The sequence below is a fragment of the Trachemys scripta genome, chromosome 4 (genome assembly GCF_013100865.1).
Source record: "Trachemys scripta elegans isolate TJP31775 chromosome 4, CAS_Tse_1.0, whole genome shotgun sequence".
Lineage (NCBI taxonomy): Eukaryota > Metazoa > Chordata > Testudines > Emydidae > Trachemys > Trachemys scripta.
The window spans coordinates 62530936-62552991 of NC_048301.1; the positions used below are offsets into that span (position 1 = coordinate 62530936).

Genomic DNA, 22056 nt, shown 5'->3' on the forward strand with positions numbered 1-22056 from the left:
ACCTGCCCCCGTTTCTTTACCCAGTTCATGTTGACTATCCTATCCAGTTACATACCCCCTTCACCCCACTTCCAACACACGTTTCAAAATAAAAATAGTTCTACTTTGTTAAAGCACACCGTTTTCTTTAATACTGTTTTCGCGGGAATTTTTTAAAACTGGGACGCAGACTGTGGTGCGGAGCGGGTGTAGTGTAGTCGCGCGAATGCAGCTTCTAAACTCAAGGACTGACAGGCTCCGCTGCGGTGGGATGGTTGTTTCAACGGAGCCTGTCACCCCTCCTGATAGGGACTGTGTGTATGGGGGGGTCTATGTGACTTAGTGGCAGGGGGAGGACGGTTACAGATCCCCTGCTGTGTGGCTCTGTGATCCTGCCTAAGGACCGCCGCTTAAGATCTCTAACTGCCCTCCCCTGCCACAAAGTCACAGAGCAACCCACCCCCCACCACATAACATGAAAACAACCTCCCAGACTAACCAGGGTAAGTAGTCACTGCATCACTGCACTATGTATGTGCCCTGCTGCTGTGCCTGCCCCCGACTATGTACCCTGCCAAAGGTGACTGTCCTGTCCAATTACCAACCCCCTTTCCCCCCCTCCTCCAAAAGAACATGATGGAAACAGTAGTTAACAGAAACATATTTTTTATTATCAACTACACATGGAACTGGGAAGTGAAACTTGGACGGGGGCTTGTGTCAGGCGGGAAGGAAAGAACTTGTCAAACTTTGGGGAATGAGAGCCTTCTGCTGCTCGAGCTCTCTGCAGGGGTGGAGTGAGAGTTAGCAGGGACTCTGCCACCTCTCCTTCTGTGCACTTTGGGTGAGGGGAGTATGGGACTTGGTGGCGGGGGAGGGCGGTTAGAGATGGACTGCAGCGGGGCTCTGTCCTCCTGCCTCCGTTCCTGCAGAACATCCACAAGGCGCCGGAGCGTGTCCGTTTGCTCTCTCAGTAGTCCAAGCAGGGTTTGAGTCGCCTGCTGGTCTTCCTGACGCCACCTCTCCTCCCGATCCATGTTGGCTTGGTGCATTCGGGTCAAGTTCTCCCGCCACTGGGTCTGCTGTGCTGCCTGGGCTCTGGAGCAGGCTATAAGCTCTGAGAACATGTCCTCCCGTGTCCTCTTCTTCTTATGCCTAATCCTCCCTAGCCTCTGGGAGTGTGATGACAGGCTAGGTTGTGAGACAGTCGCAGATGGGGCTGTGGGAATGGGAAAAAGGGAGTGAATTCCTCAGAAAGATAAATGTAGTTGTGAACAAAGAACATAGTCTTTCTCTGTGAACAGGACCATGCACAGCACCTATCACATGCGCACTCAGCACAAGGTCGAATTCTCGGCCTTCGCATTCAGTGTCTGGGGTTTTGCAGAGCACATTTGAGAACCGTGTCAGGACAACGGAATTGCTCTTGCACGCAGACATGGTAAGCCGTAGATTCGTGGCAGCTTAAAACTTTAATATTAGCAATGGCCTCATTTCACATTGAAATCAATGTCGGTCCCTGCTGCCAGCAATCCGGCAAGCAGGAAGTCTGCTCCTGTGCCACACCCTCGCGGCTGTCCCCGGGAACGATCCCTTTCGGCTGCCCCTCTCCCGCCTCCACCGCGTGGCTGCAAACCAGCGGTTACAGTTCTGTAAAGGAACGGTAAAGCAGTCCCAACACTAACATTCCCCTACCTCATTCAAAGCAGGTCATCATGAGCGACATCACCCTCATGAGGATCTCTGAGAGCGACAGACAGAGAATGCTCCGGGAAAGCCTCCAAAGACCAGGGCCGTATGCCGCCATGCTGTGCCAAGCAATGATTCCGGAGTACTTGCTAGTCTCGTGGCGCGGCAACGTGTCCTACTACGGAGGACCCAATAAGGCCGCTCTCCCCAAGAACCTAATGCAGCGGATTTCAAATTACCTGCAGGAGAGCTTCCTTGAGATGTCCCAGGAGGATTTCTGCTCCATCCCCGGACATATAGACCGCATGTTACTGTAGCTGCAGTAGCAGGGACTAAACAGTAGAGCGGCTTGGGCAGGACAATCATGCAAAACCGGACATTGCTAGATTTTTTTTCAATAGTTGCACTGCCCATGACTGAACCGTAAAGTTAATCAAACTAATCATGAGAAACCCATTTTTTAAATTGTTAATATTCATGTTCTGTTACAAATAAATGTTTAGATGTTTACAACACTTACTGGATGATCCTTCACCAGATTCTGTGTCCGGGGTAACGGCTGGGGAGGGTTGGTAGGGGATCTCTGTAAGGGTGATGAAGAGATCCTGGCTGTCGGGGAAATCAGCGTTGTGAGCGCTGTCGACTGCCTCGTCCTCCTCATCTCCTTCCTCATCTTCCCCGTCCGCTAACATGTCCGAGGATCCGGCCGTGGACACTATCCCATCCTCAGAGTCCACAGTCAGTGGTGGGGTAGTGGTGGCGGCCGCACCGAGGATGGAATGCAGTGCCTCGTAGAAACGGGATGTCTGGGGATGGGATCCGGAGCGTCCGTTTGCCTCTTTGGTCTTCTGGTAGCCTTGCCTCAGCTCCTTGATTTTCACGCGGCACTGCGTTACATCCCGGCTGTATCCTCTCTCTGCCATGTCTTTAGAGATCTTCTCATAGATCTTTGCATTCCGTCTTTTGGATCGCAGCTCGGAAAGCACGGACTCATCGCCCCACACAGCGATGAGATCCAAGACTTCCCGATCAGTCCATGCTGGGGCCCTCTTTCTATTCTGAGATTGCACTGCCATCAGTGCTGGAGAGCTCTGCATCGTTGCCAGTGCTGCTGAGCTCGCCACGATGTCCAGACAGGAAATGAGATTCAAACTGGCCAGACAGGAAAAGGAATTCAAATTCAAATTTTCCCGGGGCTTTTCCTGTGTGGCAGTTCAGAACATCCGAGCTCTTACTGCTGTCCAGAGCGTCAACAGAGTGGTGCACTGTGGGATAGCTCCTGGAGCTATTAGCGTCGATTTCCATCCACACCTAGCCTAATTCGACATGGCCATGTCGAATTTAGCGCTACTCCCCTCGTCGGGGAGGAGTACAGAAGTCGAATTAAAGAGACCTCTATGTCGAACTAAATACCTTCGCGGTGTGGACGGGTGCAGGGTTAATTCGATGTAACGGCGCTAACTTCGACATAAACGCCTAGTGTAGACCAGGCCTAAGTTTAGGCACAGATGTGATACAATTTCCCTGCAGATGTTTTGGTTGAATACCATCCCAAATTCCCACTTTTCAATCATATTCCACCCCCTCCCACTGCAGCTCAAAGTGGGCAAATTTATGCCACTTCTCAGGCATACCTCTGAAAGTGATGCAAAAGATTTCCACCATGCATTTCACCAGATTCAGGTCCTGGAATACCTTAAAACTCATCAGCTGAGGCCAATGGTAGATGGCTTCACAGTCTCAAGTGAGGAGACAGCTATTCCAACAGGGTTTGGCTGCTCTTCTCCTGGTAGCTGTTTCTCTTCACTTCTCCTGCCTCTGAAGTTGTGACTAGACCAACACACTCATCTGAAGTGGCTTTTCTTTGAGGAAGTGACCTAGCCATGGAAACAGTAGAAGCAGGCTTCCTGGAGTAAGGTTACACATCCCAGGTGGTCCAGTAATACCACAACACAAATGGGCCAGAGTAGTGGGGTCAGAGCATATGGTGGTCCCTATGAAATCCAGGCCTCTATTACCCCACATGGACTCTCTCCTAGAAAAACTCCCTGACTCCCAGTAAGGGGTTGGTAGACACGTAGAAGATTCTCTGCCGTGTTCAGCAGAAGAGGAGGAAACAGTATACATCCCCTAAGGGAGGGGCAGTCCTGTCAGCTATACCCTGTTTTTGTATCACGGATGTTGGTACGGAGACAACTCTCTAGCCTGGCGTGCTGGTGACTCCAAGGCTGGTGGTTTGGAAATCAACTCTTTGTTTTCACTTAGAGGTGACTCCAGTATCAGGCCTATCAGAAAGTCCTTCAACACTGGATAAGGTTTCAGTGCCAAGATAATATGAAGGCAGAGCATACCACAGAGCAATCAGTACTGGGACCACAATATACACACAGTGCAGAGGAGTCATTACCGAGGGCAGTGTGATCAGCTAATTTAGAGGGTACCATGTAAGCTGCCTTGGCTGTCAGTCCTGGAACTTCTCAGGCTTATAGCTCTTAGATGTATGAGCCTGAGAAATTACGCAGGTGACGACCCTTCTGTCTCTTGCTTGCATCTGAGCTCATCTTTGGCTTGGTGCTCTTTTTTGCCTGTCAGACACACCAATATAATGGTGGATAAATAGGGCCTGAGTGGATACAGAATGGGAGCTTGGAGTGGAATCACAGCTCTCTAAGAGACAGACCCGATGACTGAGTCCTGGTTGTAGCTCTCCTCTGCGTCTGAGAAGGTTTGCATCTACTTCTATCGGAGGAAAAGTTTCAGCCTCAAATCCCTTGCTCTCTGGTATGCTTGGAGAAAATGCAAGATGGAAGAGCTTTCTGGGACATTCTCAGAGACAAAGCAAGCATGCGGAGTGCCTGTCATTAATGGGCATCAAAGCATATAAAAGAGGCTCCTTGCTACTTAGCGTCTGCCATGATGCTAGGATACCTGTACAGGAGGGGCCTGGGTTAACTAAAATTTATCTATGTACAGTATATGAAATATATATACACATTTGCCAAGCACAAAAAAGAACTTCATTAACTACACTGCCGCCAACTATACTAACTACATTACTATATACAAGGGTAAGTAAATTGGCAGTGTGCAAAGTAGACACTTTTACTGCTTCTAGCACTAAGATGGAACCTGTACAGGCAAATGAGGCACATTTGGACCCATTCTGGCCTTAGATGGTGGTGCATGATGGCATTTAGGGTGCAGGTTGGCCACAGACACAGCTGGCAAAAAGAAACCAATCTCATGTGCCTGGGGCACACGCGCACCAAGAGTGAAATCGTTGTGGACAGGTATGTGAAGTATTAAGATTACAAGGGATACTGGCAAGTTTAAGCACCAGCACACTCAACTTTACACAAAACATGAAGACACAGAAAAGTTTCTCAGAACACATTTCTTTTACATTTCCTGACAGGACTGATGTATTTTTCTCTCCCAATGCCTTGACATATGTTCACCTGTAAAAACACTATACCACAGAAATATTGTCTATTTCATGTTAAAAATAGCATTATACAATCAATGTTAAGGCAGAGGGGAAGAATAGTCTTGGGGCTAGGGCATTGGAATGGAGAAGTCAGAAGATCGGGGTTCTATCTATTTCTGGCTCTGCCACAGATTTCTTGTGGGACCTTGGAAAATACCAGCTTTAAACCTATGTTCCCAAACTGTTTTGTAGACCTCAGCAAGAGCTAAAAATATAAAGTCTTGCTCAAAGAAAATAACTTCAGTAATTAAGTTATGAATGTCTGACATGAGCAAATGCCTCTTGAATGGGAGCAACTTTCAAAGCATAATTTAAAAAAAACAAAGGATAGAAAATATGAGCTTTAAAACATTCAAGTGAATAGTAGAGCCTCAGCTCTCTAGATGGTGCTCAAGTTCAGGAACCAACAGGCGAGAAAGATGGGCCTTGGCCCAGGTTTTTAAAAACAGGATAGTGCCACCTGCATTATTTTCAGTAACATGAAATGACTTCTGAAGACTAATAGCAGGTAAATAGGAATAATACTGGGGATGTCAACTGTGTGTCACTGACTCTTATAGGAGCAAAGGAAAATATGTAAATCCAGAGCAGCTCAGCTAGTTACTATCATCCACACAATAAAATGAACAGACTGGTTCACAATATTTATTATTACAATATATTGCTTTAAACAAAACTTCCATATGGCTAGTAAATCTAAGCCATGGGAGGAGAACAGACAGCAGAATTGTAGCTCAAACCACACCTCTGCAAATGTATGCAAAAAAGCTGAACAGAGGCACATAAGCATCACCGTGAAAGAAGAGTACACTACAGACCCCAACTGTGAGAGAGTGCAGATTTACTGGCAGCAGATAGTCTGAATTACCAATCCTCCTTACCAATATCAGAAAGATCTTGACTTCTGTATGCAAAAACTCTAGGACCTTGATACCCTTCTTTCACTGTCAACTCCCAAAACATCTTCCTCTTGTACCTGAACTAGTAGATAAACACTATAAAGAATATGTGCAAATTGAATACAAGCATGTATTAGGTTCTCTTGTTCAAATAGAAAGTTAAAAAAGTAACTTCATCTCAGCATAGGAACTCCCCTAACCTCTACAGAAAGGCACCACCAGCAGTATTACCCAAGACATCCAAGGTTATTGGCAACCATAGCCTTGAAACAAAAAACAGATGGCAGAAGGAGCAGGCTATATAACCAGGGTATGTGAAGGTGAGGTAGGATCAATTATATCCTACAGAAGACCTGTTGCTAAAAGTGTTTAAAAAAAGGACTTAAACATGTAAACAGTGAAATTCAATGACATCCTGGGCAGATGGGTTTGTTTTTAAAATTTATTTTCTCGACTCCTTGTTTGGGGAGTCTGATAGATTTTAAAAGAAAATGTGTATAATAAGTGTGCCATGTTCCATATCATTTAATACTTAATTATAGAAGTATGGCTAAACTGGGATGTTATTACCCACATTCAATTACACTGAACCATGTTCTACTGCTGCCTTTATTCACTGCTGCTCAAATTCTCTGTACAGTAAGTGAACATGCAAGTACCCTTATATCAACTTTGCTACAGATTAAAGTTCATGGAAAAATAAAACAAAAGTATTACAGACTAAGAAGTAGTATACTGCATCCAGTTTTGTGTATTTAGAATCCTCAGGCCAAAGGAAAAATTAAAAAAAAAAAAAAACCACAATACCAGCCTGGGCAGAAGGGAGTTGATCTAAAGCCCTCAGGGACATCGAAATGCAGTCTATATTTTACTTTAATGCTGGAGAGAGAACTAGAGACTGAAGAGCTATTTACATACATAGGGATCTCAAATGTGCTCTAGAAACTCAAGCAAGAGATACATTTCAGTCCCTGTCAAAAGTACTACTTTCAGGGAGTGTTCTTTTTGGTACAAGTGCAAGTGAGAGCTTCCCTTCTTCAGATAGTTGTTGCTGCTTCTCAAAAGCATCCACTCATGTTGGAAGTGACTGTACATAGTGCAAACAGTGTGTGAGCTAATTCATATTTACATACCTCTAACAAACTAAAGTCAAAAAGGGGAAAATAAATGCTTAGCAGTGAAGCCTATAGTGTGTGACTAACTCCTGTGGAACTTCTGTGTATCAGAAGGGGAGATAAGCACTCTTGGCATCAAAGATAAAAGTTCCTTTGTTCAACATCTAGTTATTCCCAACATTCGGAGAAAGGTGAAATCAGACAATTGTTCAAGTATCAGGCACAAGAGCCTCTCATCCTCTTGCTTGCTCCCTCCCTCCCCCAACTTGGTGGATAAAAGTAGATTTCAATACAGTGTTAATACAGTTGCAGTGACTTTTCAAGGATTTTGCCTTTTGAGGAATATTAGAATGAGCCACAAACAAGGTCAGATCAAGAAGTTTTTACCTGAATAGAATTTTTTTTATACTAATATACACTTTAAAACATGCCCTCATTGGTAAACACCATAGAAGTGTTCAGAAACTAGGCTGCAAGGTTTGGAGTGCAATACAAGCTCATTGCTGATCAATTTTCCATTCTTCCTCATCTTGGTGTGTTAAGAGGTATATATAGTTGCCAGCAATTTAACAGCTAAAAAGTCAATTTTCGAATAAGTCAGTACTGCCAAGTCGTAGGTAGAGTCATTCCAGAGAGACGCTGGGTACAAACTATTTGTAAGATGTTCCTAGCAACATGCCTCAAAACTCCAGAGCATCAATTTTCCCAAACAAGTCTTCACTTCTGTATTTCATGCGAGTGTTGTGGCTAATGCAGTCCATCTAATGTATGGCAACATGTTTCAGGTGTCTGCCGTACTGACTTCTTTGGAGCAGAAGTAGTGCACAACTACTGCATTAGGGTATCGGGCAAATGCACTGTGAAGAAACAGAATAGCACACAAGATCAAATGTCAGTATAATCAATACACAGTTTTCCCTGTTCACTATACAAGTTTGATTTTTGTTACAGTCAGAAAAGTGACTCCATAAGACTGCTATTTTCTTAATGAAGAGAATTCCTGACTAAGTTTCAATTATAGCATCAGTTTTATTGGTGATGTCCCAAGCAAAGAATTTAGCTGGACTTTGCAGCAGCGTGACTCAAAAATGCTAGTTAGCTAAGTTTGATTTGGAAGTAACTGCTATACAAACATGGAACCACAAAGTGCGATTTTAACATGATCACTTTTCTAAGTCTGGTATGATCCAAATGACCAACTTTCCCAAAACGAAGCACATAGTCTATACTAACTGTGTGGGGGTGGCTACCCGCTCCAGCCCTGACAGTTAAAACCAGCCCTGGGAGAGGGCTGGGAGAACAGCCCAAGCTGAGTGGGAAGCAGGCTCAGCTGGGGCCACGTCCCAATCAGGGCCCAGCTGGCCCTATAAAGGCTTGAACCAGGAGCTCAAGCAGATAGTCTCTCTCTGTGTTCAGAGAGAGAAGGACCTGGCTGCAGGGAGCTTAACCAAGTGCCTAGAGTGGAGCAGGGCTGGGGAAAGGCTAAGGGAGCCTGGGAGCTCTGGCCTAGGAAAGCCCCAGGCTGCAGGCCTAGGGTAAGGCCAAGGGGGCACTTGGGTTGCAGGAGGCAGCCCACGGGTAGGCACGGTAGAAGCAGCAGGTGCAAACCCCCCTTGCCTGTGATGAGTGACTGATACACTGCAGTCTGCCCCGGTGAACAGGGGCTAAGTGGTGACTAGCAGTAGCTAAGACTGAGGCGAGGTGGGGATAGAGGGTGGGGGTTCTCCTGGGAAGGGAGACCCTGAGATTTGAGGTTACTGCCAGAGGGGCAGCACCCCAGAGAAAGGGGCACCGAGGTCCTGGGAGGGACACGGGGCCAGCGGTAAGGTGGATCACCGGCCTGCAGAGGGTGCTCCGACGGCTGGAGAGCTAATTCCCGACAGAGACCAGCAGGAGGGGCTGCAGGGGTGAATCCTGCATGCTTACACTAACCCTACCTTCACCCAGTACTTCGAGATCATACTTAACAGGGAAAACTGGATCAATGCATACCAATAATTCAGTGCTCTCAGAGACAGCTGACTGTGCTCATTAAAGCAGCAAGCAGAGAGAGATCTATTCCCCACCAGATTCTGAATATCGGTCATGTTTTAGAGGGGATTAATCCCACCACCAGTAACAGTAGCTAAAGGTTGTTAGGTGATAGATAAGATTTAGTTTGGAGCTGACGCACTGAACTGGGCGAGAGAAGGAAACAAAGTCTCTGCTCCACATCAGCCTGATTTCTTCCTGAAAACTCCAGGGATGAAAATGGTGGGAGGAGAATAATTATCGGAAGTTTTGACACAAATAAAACCATTGCTGCCGCTCAGATGCATTAACGTCATTGGCACATAAGGTACAGGTTGATTTTGGAGGCACAAAGTAGCCATCACCATACTTAAGGTTTCAGATTTACAAAGCCTTTATATTATATACATTATACTTTCAAAACTGAGAGACCACCTATAAAGATTTATATAAAGAAGCCATGTGCAAAACCAGGAGGCTGGTTTTGTGTATGGGATGTTTAGATGGACTTGTTACTGGGCTGTGGACCTTTTTTCTTCTAGAAGCAGAAGTGACTAGCAATTGCTTCCCCTGCCCTTAATCTCGGGGTGGCATCCTTGTTACCTAAATAGAGAGTAGATGGATGGATGGGGGAGGGGAATTGTTTCTTGCCCTGGTGGTTGCACCAGCTACCTGGTGCAATGGAGGGAGGGATAGCTCAGTGGTTTGAGCACTGGCCTGCTAAACCTAGGGTTGTGAGTTCAATCCTTGAGGGGACCACTGAGGGATCTGAGGCAAAATCAGTACTTGGTCCTGCTAGTGAAGGCAGGGGGCTGGACTTTATGACCTTTCAAGGTCCCTTCCAGAAGATAGGATATCTCCATTAATTAAATTAACCCCAATGAGAGCCACTCCACATGGACCCAATTGTACCTGTTTACAAAGAGCTTTCAGATTCCAGGATGGAAAACAACTTTTTATAGTTCTTATCATCCACTCTGCACAGAGTTCTGAGCTCTGCAGACAACATCTCAGGTGAGGTCAGCATATCAACTGCTTGCTCCATCATTGGAAGAAAAGCCTCATGAAACTTGAAATTGCTTTACTGGGTCTATACTGGAGGCTTGAAAATCCAAGAGAAGTTATTTTTGCAGTTCATTTTCTTTCGTCATAGGCATCAAGAGGTTTGGCATTTTTTCCAGCCACTCTGCTAAGATTACAGTTTCCAATTCATTGTACACTTCTGAAAGTTCTCCCTCAGTTGTTTGCTCCTGGATTTACACATACTTACTGCTCTGCAAAAATAAGCCAGACTAATTTGTTTTTGTACCACAGCCTCTTTAGGAAGAATGCTCTCCCAGGAAGTATTACTCACCTGTTTCCTATCTTCTTTTTACACACAGTGCACACTTTTTCCTCTGTGATGATACACTTCACCTGCTGATGCAAAATCCTCTCCTCCTGAACCTGTAGGAGAATGGAAATGTGGTAAGCAATGTAATGCTACACCTTTCTAGTCTGAATAGACAGAAGGATAGTATTTTTAACTACCTTTAGTTTCCCTCTATCCTGAAATGCCAGAGTTATGATTTGCTGATTAGTGTGCATTTAGTAATCTTGGCTACACTACACCACCATCTAGAGGACAAGTTTCCTGTACTGGTAATGAAGAGCTCAATTTTTTACCGTCTTTCCATTTAACAGAACTTTTGAAAATTCACTCTGATAAATGAGGATGAAAGAGGTGGGTACAAACCCTCAGGAATTCTGCATGGAGAAGATTTTTGAGTACTTGGTTGAATCGCTTCTTCTGGGCATTTTCTTCAAGGACTTTTTCTAGGAAGATTCGAATCTCACTAATTTGAGTATTTGCTGGGAGCAGGTTTATAGCCTAGAAGGGACAAGGACAAGTTGTAAGAAAGACAAAGGGATATGGTAGGAAAAAGAATAAAATGAATCTCAGTCCCATTTATTTTTGGTCTAGATACTTTTAGGATCTGCTCCCAGGGCCTACCCTTAACTCCTGTGTTTTTCATTGTAATTCAAGATATAGCAACTATCCATACCACCACCTATAAAGGAAGGAATCCTTACCTTGGTAGTATCTAATTTGCTGTGGTGCAATTCTAAAACCTGCAGGGCAGCCTGGAGATTGGCTTGAGGCTCCAACAGTTCCATCTTGATTGGCCCCAGGCAATGAACACTAGGTGGGGATAGATACATCCGGAGCAGAGACAGATACACCTGTTTCACACAATAAAGACTGAAGTATAGCAAACAGACACCACTGAACTCTAACCGTTACAGGGCTAATTCTGCAATACACCATGGCATTGGCAAGTAGGGATTTTGATACAGATTTAAAATCTATTAGTGTTAAGCAGCTTGTCTCCTGAACAAGTTTGTGCATTGATTAATTTCCAAGCCTTCAGCACAGAACAAGTTTTAGATATTAAAATTTGAACCTCCTTATTCTACAGCTCTGTTGCGTGTATTCAGACTCATCTGTTGTCTTTAGTAAGTAGCAAGTTTTACTACTTTTTATTCTTGTTAGCAGCATCAACACAGCCCAGAGGGACAGAACTGGATTCTATTCCTACTTGTAAAACAGAATTGTTGGCCAATGAAAAAGTTCAGCCATTTCCTACAACCCAGCAACATTCCAAACAGGAGAGAAGTTGTGAAAAATGTACAAGTTCCTCAATAGTAGAAGATGATACAGAGGACCCTGCCCCTGAGAAGTTCTGAGCAAACATAGGTCTACTTTAAATTGGCTGAATATGGAGATAATAGTTATAATTCACGTATCACTCACATCAACAACAAGAATATGGACATAAAGCTACTCACATCTTTGTTGCCATCTTTGCTTCTATCATAGTGTTTATGGCAGTACCTACAACAGACGTGAAGTAAATGAAATGTGGGACTGTCTTGTAAACCAATAAATCCACACAAGCTATAAGTATTAACAATTTGGACAGCCTCAGCAATACAGAACATGTACTAAAAGTAGAGCAGAGCATTTACGAGGGGCACTTTTCATTCTCAACTATGTGATGCTGGTAAAAAGGGGAGATTTTAAAACTTTTTAAAAATACTTGTGTCAGTCCAAGATATTTAAATTTGAAATAGACAGTGAATTGAGTTCTGGGGTGTAAACACACAAAAACAAACATCTGAGAAACCTGACTTAGGTTGACTATCAATGCAGCCAAGGAAATAAACAGAGAAATCCTGGGGTAACAGGCCAATGAATAGTAACAGAATTTAAAATATAAAAAAGAGGTGCCTGATCAGCACACAGCAGGGTGAATGCCTCCCAATAGGTATTACCTGAAGAGGAATGCACAAAGTTCGGTTTAACAGCCCCCATGTCTAGCTACAGTAACTACAATGTTAAGTGAGGAATGCAATGTGAGGAATGAGTTCCTGAAAAATGCAACTTTAAGCGAAATGATGTTAAGCGAATCCAATTTCCCCATAAGAATTAATGTAAATATAGGGGGTTAAGTTGCAGGGAAATTTTTTTCAACCAGACAAATTTAATATTTTATTTTTATATATATATATATATATATATATATATAAAAAAATAAAATTATACACATACACACACACCCATTTTAAACAATTTAGTACTGGTACACAGCAATGATGATTGTGAAGCTTGGTTGAGGTGGTGAAGTCAGAGGGTGGGAAATTTCCCAGGGAATGCCATACTGCTAAATGATGAACTAGCAATTGGCTGAGCCCTCAAGGATTAACTCAATGTTGTTAACGTAGCCTCACACTCTACAAGACAGCACAAATGGAGGGAAGGAAGATAGCATGGCAGACAGAGACACACACCGTGTGTGAGAGAGAGATGCGCATTACCCCTTTAAGTACGCTGACCCCACTCTAAGTACACTGCCTTTTTAAGTAGATCAGCAAGTTGAAATGGCAGCTGCTGCCACGAAGCTCCCTCCGTCCCGAGCCCTGTCGTGTCCCCCCCACCGCTCTATGGAAGATGGAGTAAACTGGATGCAGGAGCAGGGGGAAGGCGAACACCCTGACATTAGCCCTCTCTTCCCCCCCCACCCTGCACAGCAAGCAGGAGGCTCCGGGGAGCAGCTCCAAGGCAGAGGGGAGGAGCAGCACATGGCAGTGGGGGGAGGGACAGCTGAACTGCCGGCAATTGGTAGCCTGCTGGGTGGCTGCCGCACAGGGAACTTAGGGGAGCAGGGAGCTGATGGGGGGGTGCCCATCCACCCTGGTTCCAAGCCCCCACCAGCTAGCTGCAATGGGCTGCTCTTCCTGCAAGCAGTGGACAAAGCAAGCGGTTGCCAAACAATGTTATAAGGGAGCATTGGCACAACTTTAAACGAGCATGTTCCCTAACTGATCAGCAGAACAACAAAACAACGTTAACTGAGACGACTAAGTGAGGAGTACAAAGAAACCCTTTGAAGAACACCTGCCAATATCTAGGTGCTGCTTAGTTGTATTTTCACCCAAATGCTTTGAATTTGTTCAAAAATAGAGAGAGGAATCAGCCATCGATTTCACCTAGTAGGAGCAGCTGCAGCAGCAGACAAAGCAGGGACTACTGCACGAGAGTGAGTAAAATGTGGCCCTAGCTGGGCCACCCCTTCCACAGCACCATCTGGACTCAAATGGGGACCTCTCCCTCACCAGGAGACCCCAGGGAAAAACTGCAGAGGAACACTGCAAGGAACTAAAGCCCACAGGAGCAACTGCAAAAGCAGCCAAGGCAGGGACCTTTAGTCATGCAGAGAACTTTCCACAGTTTTGACTGAAATTTCTCTGCCATGTGCTGATTGCCTGTTTGTTCCAGCCCTCACATTTTCCCATTCTCTTAACCTCAGTTTCACTCCATACCCGTCCCCCTCACCACCTTCCCTTTTCTTTTTATGCAACTTATCCGCCCCTCCCAACTAACCCCTCTCTCCTGCCTGCTGCCAAAAAAAAAAATGGAACAATTATGACAGTGCTTCCTCTGCTTGTGTTGTATGCTTTCCCCTAGCCTCTGTCTTGTCTATTTAGATTGTAAGATCAGAGCAGGAACTGTTTGCTGTTCTGCCTTTGTGAAGTGCTAGCACAATGGGGCCTCACTCTCAATTGGTTCTTAGGCCCCATCATAATAAACATGCTGTTTAACTACCATCAACTGCTAATGGAAAAGAATCTCCTTGCTAACGTAGTTCCTTCTAATTAAGGAAGAATATTGCAGTAGAAGATTAATATTAACCCTAATGAGAGCTGTTCATAGCTAAACAAAGAGAAAGCAACAAGTAATAATAGGGCACAAGCTAAGAGACAACAGGAAGTGCTTAGATTACAGGGTGAAAAACTAAAAGCCTGTGAGCGACTGCTCTGCTATTCAAGACTGATGGGAGCCCAAGTAAAGAAACAGGTACTTGGCTTGAGGCACTGACAAATGCAACAGCATGGGAAGGCCAAGCCCCAAGAAATGCGGGGATGCTAGCTGTGATCAGAAGGCGCACAGGGAGAATCCTAACTAACAAGCGTGGCAGGTATGAGAGATCAAAAAGGTTACAATACCTATCATGTTCTAAGTGCACATATAACATTTAACAACCCCACCCCACCCACAGAGACATGAAGCAGCAATGGTTGGAGAAGCTATTTAAAAAAAAAACCTTGCAAAAAAATGGACATTGAGGGAGAGGCTTACATTTCAGCCATTTTGGTATCCTTCAGAATGTGGACATAAATAATGAGGGCTTGTTCATGCTTCCCCATACGACCCAACAGCAGGGCACGTTCTTCTAGGAGGCCTAGAGGGGAACATAAAGGAATAATCAGGCCTGCCACAGAAAAGGGAATATTCAAGCTCCACTACAACAACAGACCCAGGAACTGAATGGCATGGGGACAGGAGTGAAAAGCAGGAGAAAAATATAAATTGTGGCATGAACAGAAGGTCAGAGACTACTAACTAGATGATCTATCGGTGGTGTCTGACCAGGTCAAATACTATCACTTTCCTGGCTCCTGAACTATTTTTGCCAGTGCCCCCCACCACCTTTTTTATTGAACATGCTTGGAATTCTTAGCAATGTGCATAGGATGCTTCAAGGGCCATTACTGGTCTGGAGCAATCCAAGCTCATCTACAGGTTACAGTATAAATTTAAAAGAGAAGTCAATCAGCAGCTCGTCTTATCCCACCACAGACCCAGAGGGGAATCCCACTATACCTGTCACAAAGCCCAAACAGCCAACACTGGTGCATGCAACAATGATTGGCAACTAATAGTTCTTTTCCATTTCAGTTACTATAAACAGGAAGGCGAGCACAGAAAGATATTGTTGTGCAACATGAAACTAAACAGACCTCAAGCTGAAGGAAGCTAGAGCATGACTAGCACTCACCATCAAAGGGGAAATCACTGATGAGACGACTAGGTTCATAGCAGCTAGAAATCTCAAGAAAACAGAGCAGCTTTCTCCGATACTCCCCCAGGTCTCCTTCCTCCTCTCCAGCAGGCACTGGAATTTTATCTGTGAGGGAGAGAAAACTGTCAGAGTTAAGTATCAGAGGGGTAGCCGTGTTAGTCTGAATCTGTAAAAAGTAACAAAGGGTCCTGTGGCACCTTTAAGACTAACAGAAGTATTGTGAGGTTCTTAACCACGAAAGCTTATGCTCCCTTCTTCAGATGCAAGGAGGGTGAGAAACCCTTGGTGTTCACACCTCAACTGTTAGCAGAGCATCTCATCCTCCCTGATTGAACTAACCTTGTTATCTCGATACTGATTTATACCTGCCTCTGGAGATTTCCACAGGACCCTCTGTCAGAGTTAGTGTCATATGAGTTCTCCCACAATAACATAAGGGAACAGGGAGACAGAGCATTTTTCACTAAACTATTCTGCAAGAAGTCAAATGTTGTTTACAATACTCCATGCACTGGGGACCATGTGGAATAAAAGATGCATGAATAACTCTTAGGGAGTTTCAGAGTAGCAGCCATGTTAGTCTGTATCTGCAAAAAGAACATATATGCCATCACGTGCCAGCAATGCCCCTCTGCCATGTACATTGGCCAAACTAGACAGTCTCTACGCAAAAGAATAAATGGACACAAATCTGACATCAGGAATCGTAACATTAAAAAACCAGTAGGAGAAACCTTCAACCTCTCTGGTCACTCAGTAACAGACTTAAAGGTGGCAATTTTGAAACAGAAAAGCTTCAAAAATAGATCCCAACAAGAAACTGCTGAGCTTGAATTAATATGCAAACTAGATACCATTAACTTGGGTTTGAATAGAAACTGGGACTGGCTGGGTCATTACACATATTGAATCTATTTCCCCATGTTAAGTATCCTCACACCTTCTTGTCAACTGTCTAAAATGGGCCATCTTGATTATCACTACAAAAAAGTTTTTTTTCCTCCTGCTGATAATAGCTCATCTTAATTAGCCTCTTACAGTTGGTATGGCTACTTCCACCTTTTCATGTTCTCTGTAGGTATATATATTTCTTACTATATGTTCCATTCTATGCATCTGATGAAGTGGGCTGTAGCCCACGAAAGCTTATGCTCAAATAAATTTGTCAGTCTCTAAGGTGCCACAAGTACTCCTGTTCTTCTTAGGGAGTTGGAGGACTATGGTCTCCTTTTTTGGACCACTTGATAATGAAGCAGAAAGCCTCTCTTTCCCAAACCCCAGAATTCAGGAAAGGGTAGTGTCAACTCCACACAACCATGAAAAGAAAAAAAAGTTTCTCATTGCTTCCTAGAATTTCCTTTAACACACGAAACTAAAAGCTCCATGTAAGTTCACCACTATTGTACTCCCTTCATCCCATATTAGAAGCATGCTGTGCTCTTTTTCCTAGGAAGTGCACTAGCAAAGAGAACCTATAATTTAAATCATTAGTGACATGAATAATGGAGTAGACAGTTGGTTTATAAAATCTGTGGATGACACCAAGATGGGAGGGGTTGCAAGCATTTTGGAGGACAGGACTGGAATTCAGAAGGACCTGGATACATTGTAGAATTGGTCCCACACTTTAAGAATGATGTGGATAAATGGGAGAGAGTTCAGAGGAGAGCAACAAAAATGATAAAAGGTTTAGAAAACCTGACCTATGAGGAAAGCGTGTTTTGTCTTGAGAAAAGCAAACTGAGGGAGAGCCTGATAACAGTCATCAAGTATGTTAAGGTCTGTTATAAAGAGTATGATAACTGTTGTCCTGCCTTTAGTGGACTCGGAGAAGTAGTAATGGGCTTAATCTGCAGCAAGGGAGATTTAGGCTAGATATTAGGAAAGCTTTTAGCTGTAAGAATAGTTAAGCACTGAAACAAGGATAAAAAAAAAAAAAAAAAAAAAAAAAAGGCGGAGGAATCCATCTTTGCAGGTTTTTAAAAACAGGTTAGACAAACACCTATCAGGGATGATCTAGGTATACATGATCCTGCCTCAGCAAAGAGGATGGACCAGATAACCAGTTGAGGTCCATTTCACCCCTACATTTCCAAGAGACTTCTAAGGCAACGTCTAGCCAGTGTGCTCTGCAATCTCCCCTTCCTGTGTCACTGCCTGTTGCAAGGCAAGGCAGAGCATGGTTAGAAGTACCTGTAGGGAAGGAGCTGAGATATTCCTTCATTAATCCCTGCACCTTCTCACAGTACAGCTGGATCAGACAATTGTGGAATTCTGAGCCCGTCTCCTCCCAAACATGGATGATGTGTTCCTGTGAACATAAACACACAGTTCACAAGTTCATCAAAAAATGCTTCCTCTTCCTTCAGAAAGTGATTCAGTGCAGTCTATCAACAGTTCCACACTTTTCTCCATTGACCACCATTTAGGAATGTCAAAAATGGCTCTCGAGTCCCACTCGCTTTTCATCTCCTAACAACTGTATATTTTGTTTATTTCACCTCATGCTGAACTTAGTATTCTTCACAAAATTTCAGATTCAACACTCAAGAGCAGAAGCTTGATATAGACATGTTAAATTAGCAGCACTTTTTTCACTACAAGTTCTTACCAGGTAAGGGATGGCCAGGCTTTTAAAGCTTTCTATCAAGAAGTTGAGTACTTTGTCTCGAGGCAAGGATTCTACTTCAGGAAGGTCTTCTGTAAATATCTGCCAAACAAAATTTCTATTCAGAGATTGATTTTTAAAATGTAGAGTGTCATCTCATTCTTCTGAGGCATAAGGGTCAGAGGTATTGCAACACACAAGCCCTCAAATCAAATATGGGAGCTCTCTGAAGAATGATAGCAGCAGATTCACCCACTTGGCACTGCCTTGTATCTGGAATGAGCAGCAACACTCTCCATTGCTATCACATACATTGCCTATTAAAAAGTGCATTAAGCTTGTGTTCTACCACCATAAGCTGCAGCAGAGAAGGAATGAAAAACAAGAGCATAAGTTATAGTTGGTATTTAAATATACCATATGAAACTATGTGCAACCACAAAATATCATTAATAGTAACATTATATAGGGCCCTTATTGCTGGTTACAGCAAAAGCCCCCTGTGCAGAGGGAACTGCATGGATGTGACGCTTTAGTTGTAGTGAAACTATTTCCACATGCTCATCTTCAAGTAGAAGGCTATATAAGGAAACACGTAGGAATGCTTTATCTACCTGCTTCCATTACTAGAAAGATAATTTCTGCACTGAACGTAAGTGAAAAACTATACCATTGAACTCCAGTGCAATGTAATAATTGGACTCCAATCTCTACCCAGGCTTCTGAGGACATGGACAAACAACTGCTGCTATACTAATGGTATCAATAGCCAGATGAAAGATATATCTAATGTAGCAACTCTTACCTTCAAACCATCATCAGGAAAGTCTCTGAGCACCCACGTGGAATAGAGGAACACCAAGTGCAAGTTTTCTGTGCCTGGAACAAGAACCAAAGTAATAACACTCACCACTATCTGAATTACCAGGTCCTGCACAAGCAGTGATTTGCATAGTGAAATATTTTCACAACCTGAGATGCAAGAAGTTTGATTTAAGAAAAAACAGAGCTTGAATTAGAGAGAGCAAATTCTGTGCTAAGGCCCCAGTTTGCTATTCAGCTAGCTCCCACTTGAAAATCAAGTCAGCCAGATACTATGGTACCATTAGTCTTATACAATCACAAGAAAAACAAGATCCAATGGCTGGAAACTGAAGTAACAAAATTTAGACAAATAAGATGCTCTTTTAAAATAAAACAGAGTAATTAACTATTGGAACAACTTGCCATGGGTTGTGGTAGATTCTTCATCACTGGAAATTTTAAAATTTTTCTAAAAAAATATTGTCTACTTTAAACAGGAATTATTTCATGGAAGTCCTAAGGCCTATGCTATATCAGACTAGATGGTCACAACGCTTCTGACCTTATAATCTCAGAGATGCCAACCTTGCTCTGAATCTTAGGGATGTTTATGAAAAAAGTTAGGGAGCAATAGGGAAGTTGCTTGGACCTGTGCCAACTGCCAAAGTTGGGAAGCCAAATACAGATGGGAGTCTGGAGTAGCGCCTTAACGCATCTAATCCATATTAGAAGCACTTCTGTGCATATCAGAGTAATAACAGTACTCAAGATGAAGTGACATTTAGTAACAATAAACATCATTAGCCACAACCAGGTCAAACCATGATTTTGGTGATATCCTCACTCATTTTTAAAATCACCCACATCTGTCATTTTGATTAACAGCAGTGGCTGGTGAACTTTGGGGCGAGTCACTGCAGCATACCAAAAAACACACAACCACGCCTGCTTCCTCCCATGGCAATATCCCCCCCATCAAAGGTGCAACCAAAATTTTCCTGAGGGGCAACCCCCGCCCCACCCCCAGAGGCATGCACGTTTATATGAGGTTCCTTCCTTTGCATAGTCCTGACCTCTTTTTCCCCCGTGCCTCCCTCCCAGAAACAGGGACCTCTGCCCCTACCTCCATCTGTGGCCAAGAGTTGCCCCCCTGGTTACATCCTTCCATCAAAACAGGCAGAAGGGGAATACTGGCCTTAAGAAAGCTGCCCTCTGACTCTGCCTAGGGCCCTTCATTACCTTGGCCAGCCCAGGCCTGGACCTCCTTTCCAGGATGACCCTCCTGTCATGTATCCTCTCTTCCTCTGCCTTCTTTTGCCCCTCTGGCTTCTCTCCCACAGAGTGTGCATTAAGGGTCAGCCAGAAAACAAGCCATTGTCAGGGGGTTTGGGGAACAGATTCATTACCCAAGCCTCATGTTGCGTGTTGCACTTTAACGGCCCTATGTGGAATCCCCTGGCGCATTCTAGGTACCCAGAGCGCATTACCATAACCCAACAGCACCCTAACCCATTCAAAATTGCCACGGTTTGCTTTCTATCAGGCCCTTACTGCACCACATGGGTGCTGGAGCAGAAAGCCCCTTGCAGCCATGGCACTACTTGCGGTGTTCATCTGAACGAGGGTGGTGAGTGACTGATGCTTGCACGCACTTTATATGTTATACATATAAAAATGTGTGTGTTTGCAAAATTCATAGATTTAAACCAGAATTAGTAATTTTGTAACTACATGTACAAATTGGGAGGGAGGATTACAGAAAATATGGATGGTTGGCATCTCTGCAATTTATGAAAATTCACAAAAGAATCTAGGTAATGAGGGTTAGAGGCGTCCCTTTAAAAGAGAGATTCCCACTTACCCCCGGTCTGCACTCACCCAAATGCTGTAGATACTGCACTGTCCTTTCATGGCCCTTCAAAGGTGAGTTGGCTTTCTTTGATTGATCCACTAGCACCTGCAGAGCTTTTAGTAGAAGTAAGAGATCAATTCCATGGGGATTATCCTTAAATTTAGAAAGCAGCTTCCTGCATTCACTGAGAACTCGTGTTCCTGGGAGAGCAGGCCAACAAAGTGTGCTCCCCATTAGTTTAACCAATGCAGCAGATCAGGAAAAATGATTTTTACATGTCAACTTTTTGCTACACAAGCAGCTCTTGGCAAGGACATACTCGAGTATTTATCCCTGTTAATTGCCTAAAGTCAAATAATTATTTAATCAAGAGACTGCTACAATGGGTAGGCCATTCTGAAATACTGTTAGTTTAAGAATGGATAAACAGACTCTTGTCCACAAGGGATGGGTTAAGATGTACAGCAGAAGTGTGCACTCCATTCACCCTTCTTCCTTCCTCACTTACCTTTTTCATGCAGCCCTTTCTTCTCATACAGTATTATCAGCTCACTGTACTTGTGTGCCTTCTTCAGTACATGCTCACTCTCTTCTATGTGGCAGTGATTGTTCTCCAGACGTAGCAACGGTGCTACCAGAGCTACATTTGTCTGCAAGAAAGGGAAGGGCATTTAGAGGTTTCAGATTCATGAACTGTATACTCAGGCTCATAGTGTCCAACACTATAATCAAGAACACAGGAAGGGGTGGAGATCCAGAAAAGAGAAAACATCCATTATGGCACAAGAAGTGGGATTTTAACATTTGAAAGCGAGTCCTCTACTCTGTCCATTTTACATGCAGTTTAACTTCGGTGTTCAGTGAGCAAGCAGATAGCCAGTGGCCTATATACCAGCACTTTTTTACTCACTATGGTGGAGGCCAGCTGTTGAGAAACATTAACTTCAGGTGTAATAGTCTCAGACAACTGTCTCCCTCTAGTTAAGCACAGCAATAAGAGACAAGCATGCTTACAAATATGTAGGTATTTCTCTATAGTTCAAAACAGAACATTGCTCTTTTTTAAGGAAAGGCAACCTTACAAATCCAGGGAAGTAAACAGATATGCTTGCCAAGTTCGGTGAAGCTGTCTGCTGCTAACGAAGAAATAAGATGAGATGAAATTAAGTTCCACAAAGCACCTTAGTCCATGAAGGACAGATGTTCACT

At 43.9% G+C, this 22056-nt stretch overlaps 1 protein-coding gene across 3 annotated transcripts in view; it reads right to left on the reverse strand.

Moving 5' to 3' along the window:
- Nucleotides 1-5787: 5787 nt before the first annotated feature.
- Nucleotides 5788-22056, reverse strand: part of VPS39 (VPS39 subunit of HOPS complex) — a 44435-nt gene continuing 28166 nt past the window's right edge. For 2 of the 3 annotated variants that reach the window (XM_034769155.1, XM_034769156.1), the window contains 12 exons: nt 21356-21497; nt 20874-20960; nt 18997-19070; nt 18195-18293; nt 17777-17894; nt 15560-15688; nt 14860-14962; nt 12009-12054; nt 11253-11402; nt 10915-11049; nt 10534-10625; nt 7951-8026 (listed from right to left, as the gene is read on the reverse strand). In XM_034769155.1, the coding sequence (XP_034625046.1) occupies nt 7951-8026; nt 10534-10625; nt 10915-11049; nt 11253-11402; nt 12009-12054; nt 14860-14962; nt 15560-15688; nt 17777-17894; nt 18195-18293; nt 18997-19070; nt 20874-20960; nt 21356-21497 (1251 nt within the window). Of the gene's footprint in view, nt 8027-10533; nt 10626-10914; nt 11050-11252; nt 11403-12008; nt 12055-14859; nt 14963-15559; nt 15689-17776; nt 17895-18194; nt 18294-18996; nt 19071-20873; nt 20961-21355; nt 21498-22056 lie in introns of all 3 variants that reach the window. The other variant, XM_034769154.1, reaches the window with a different exon arrangement.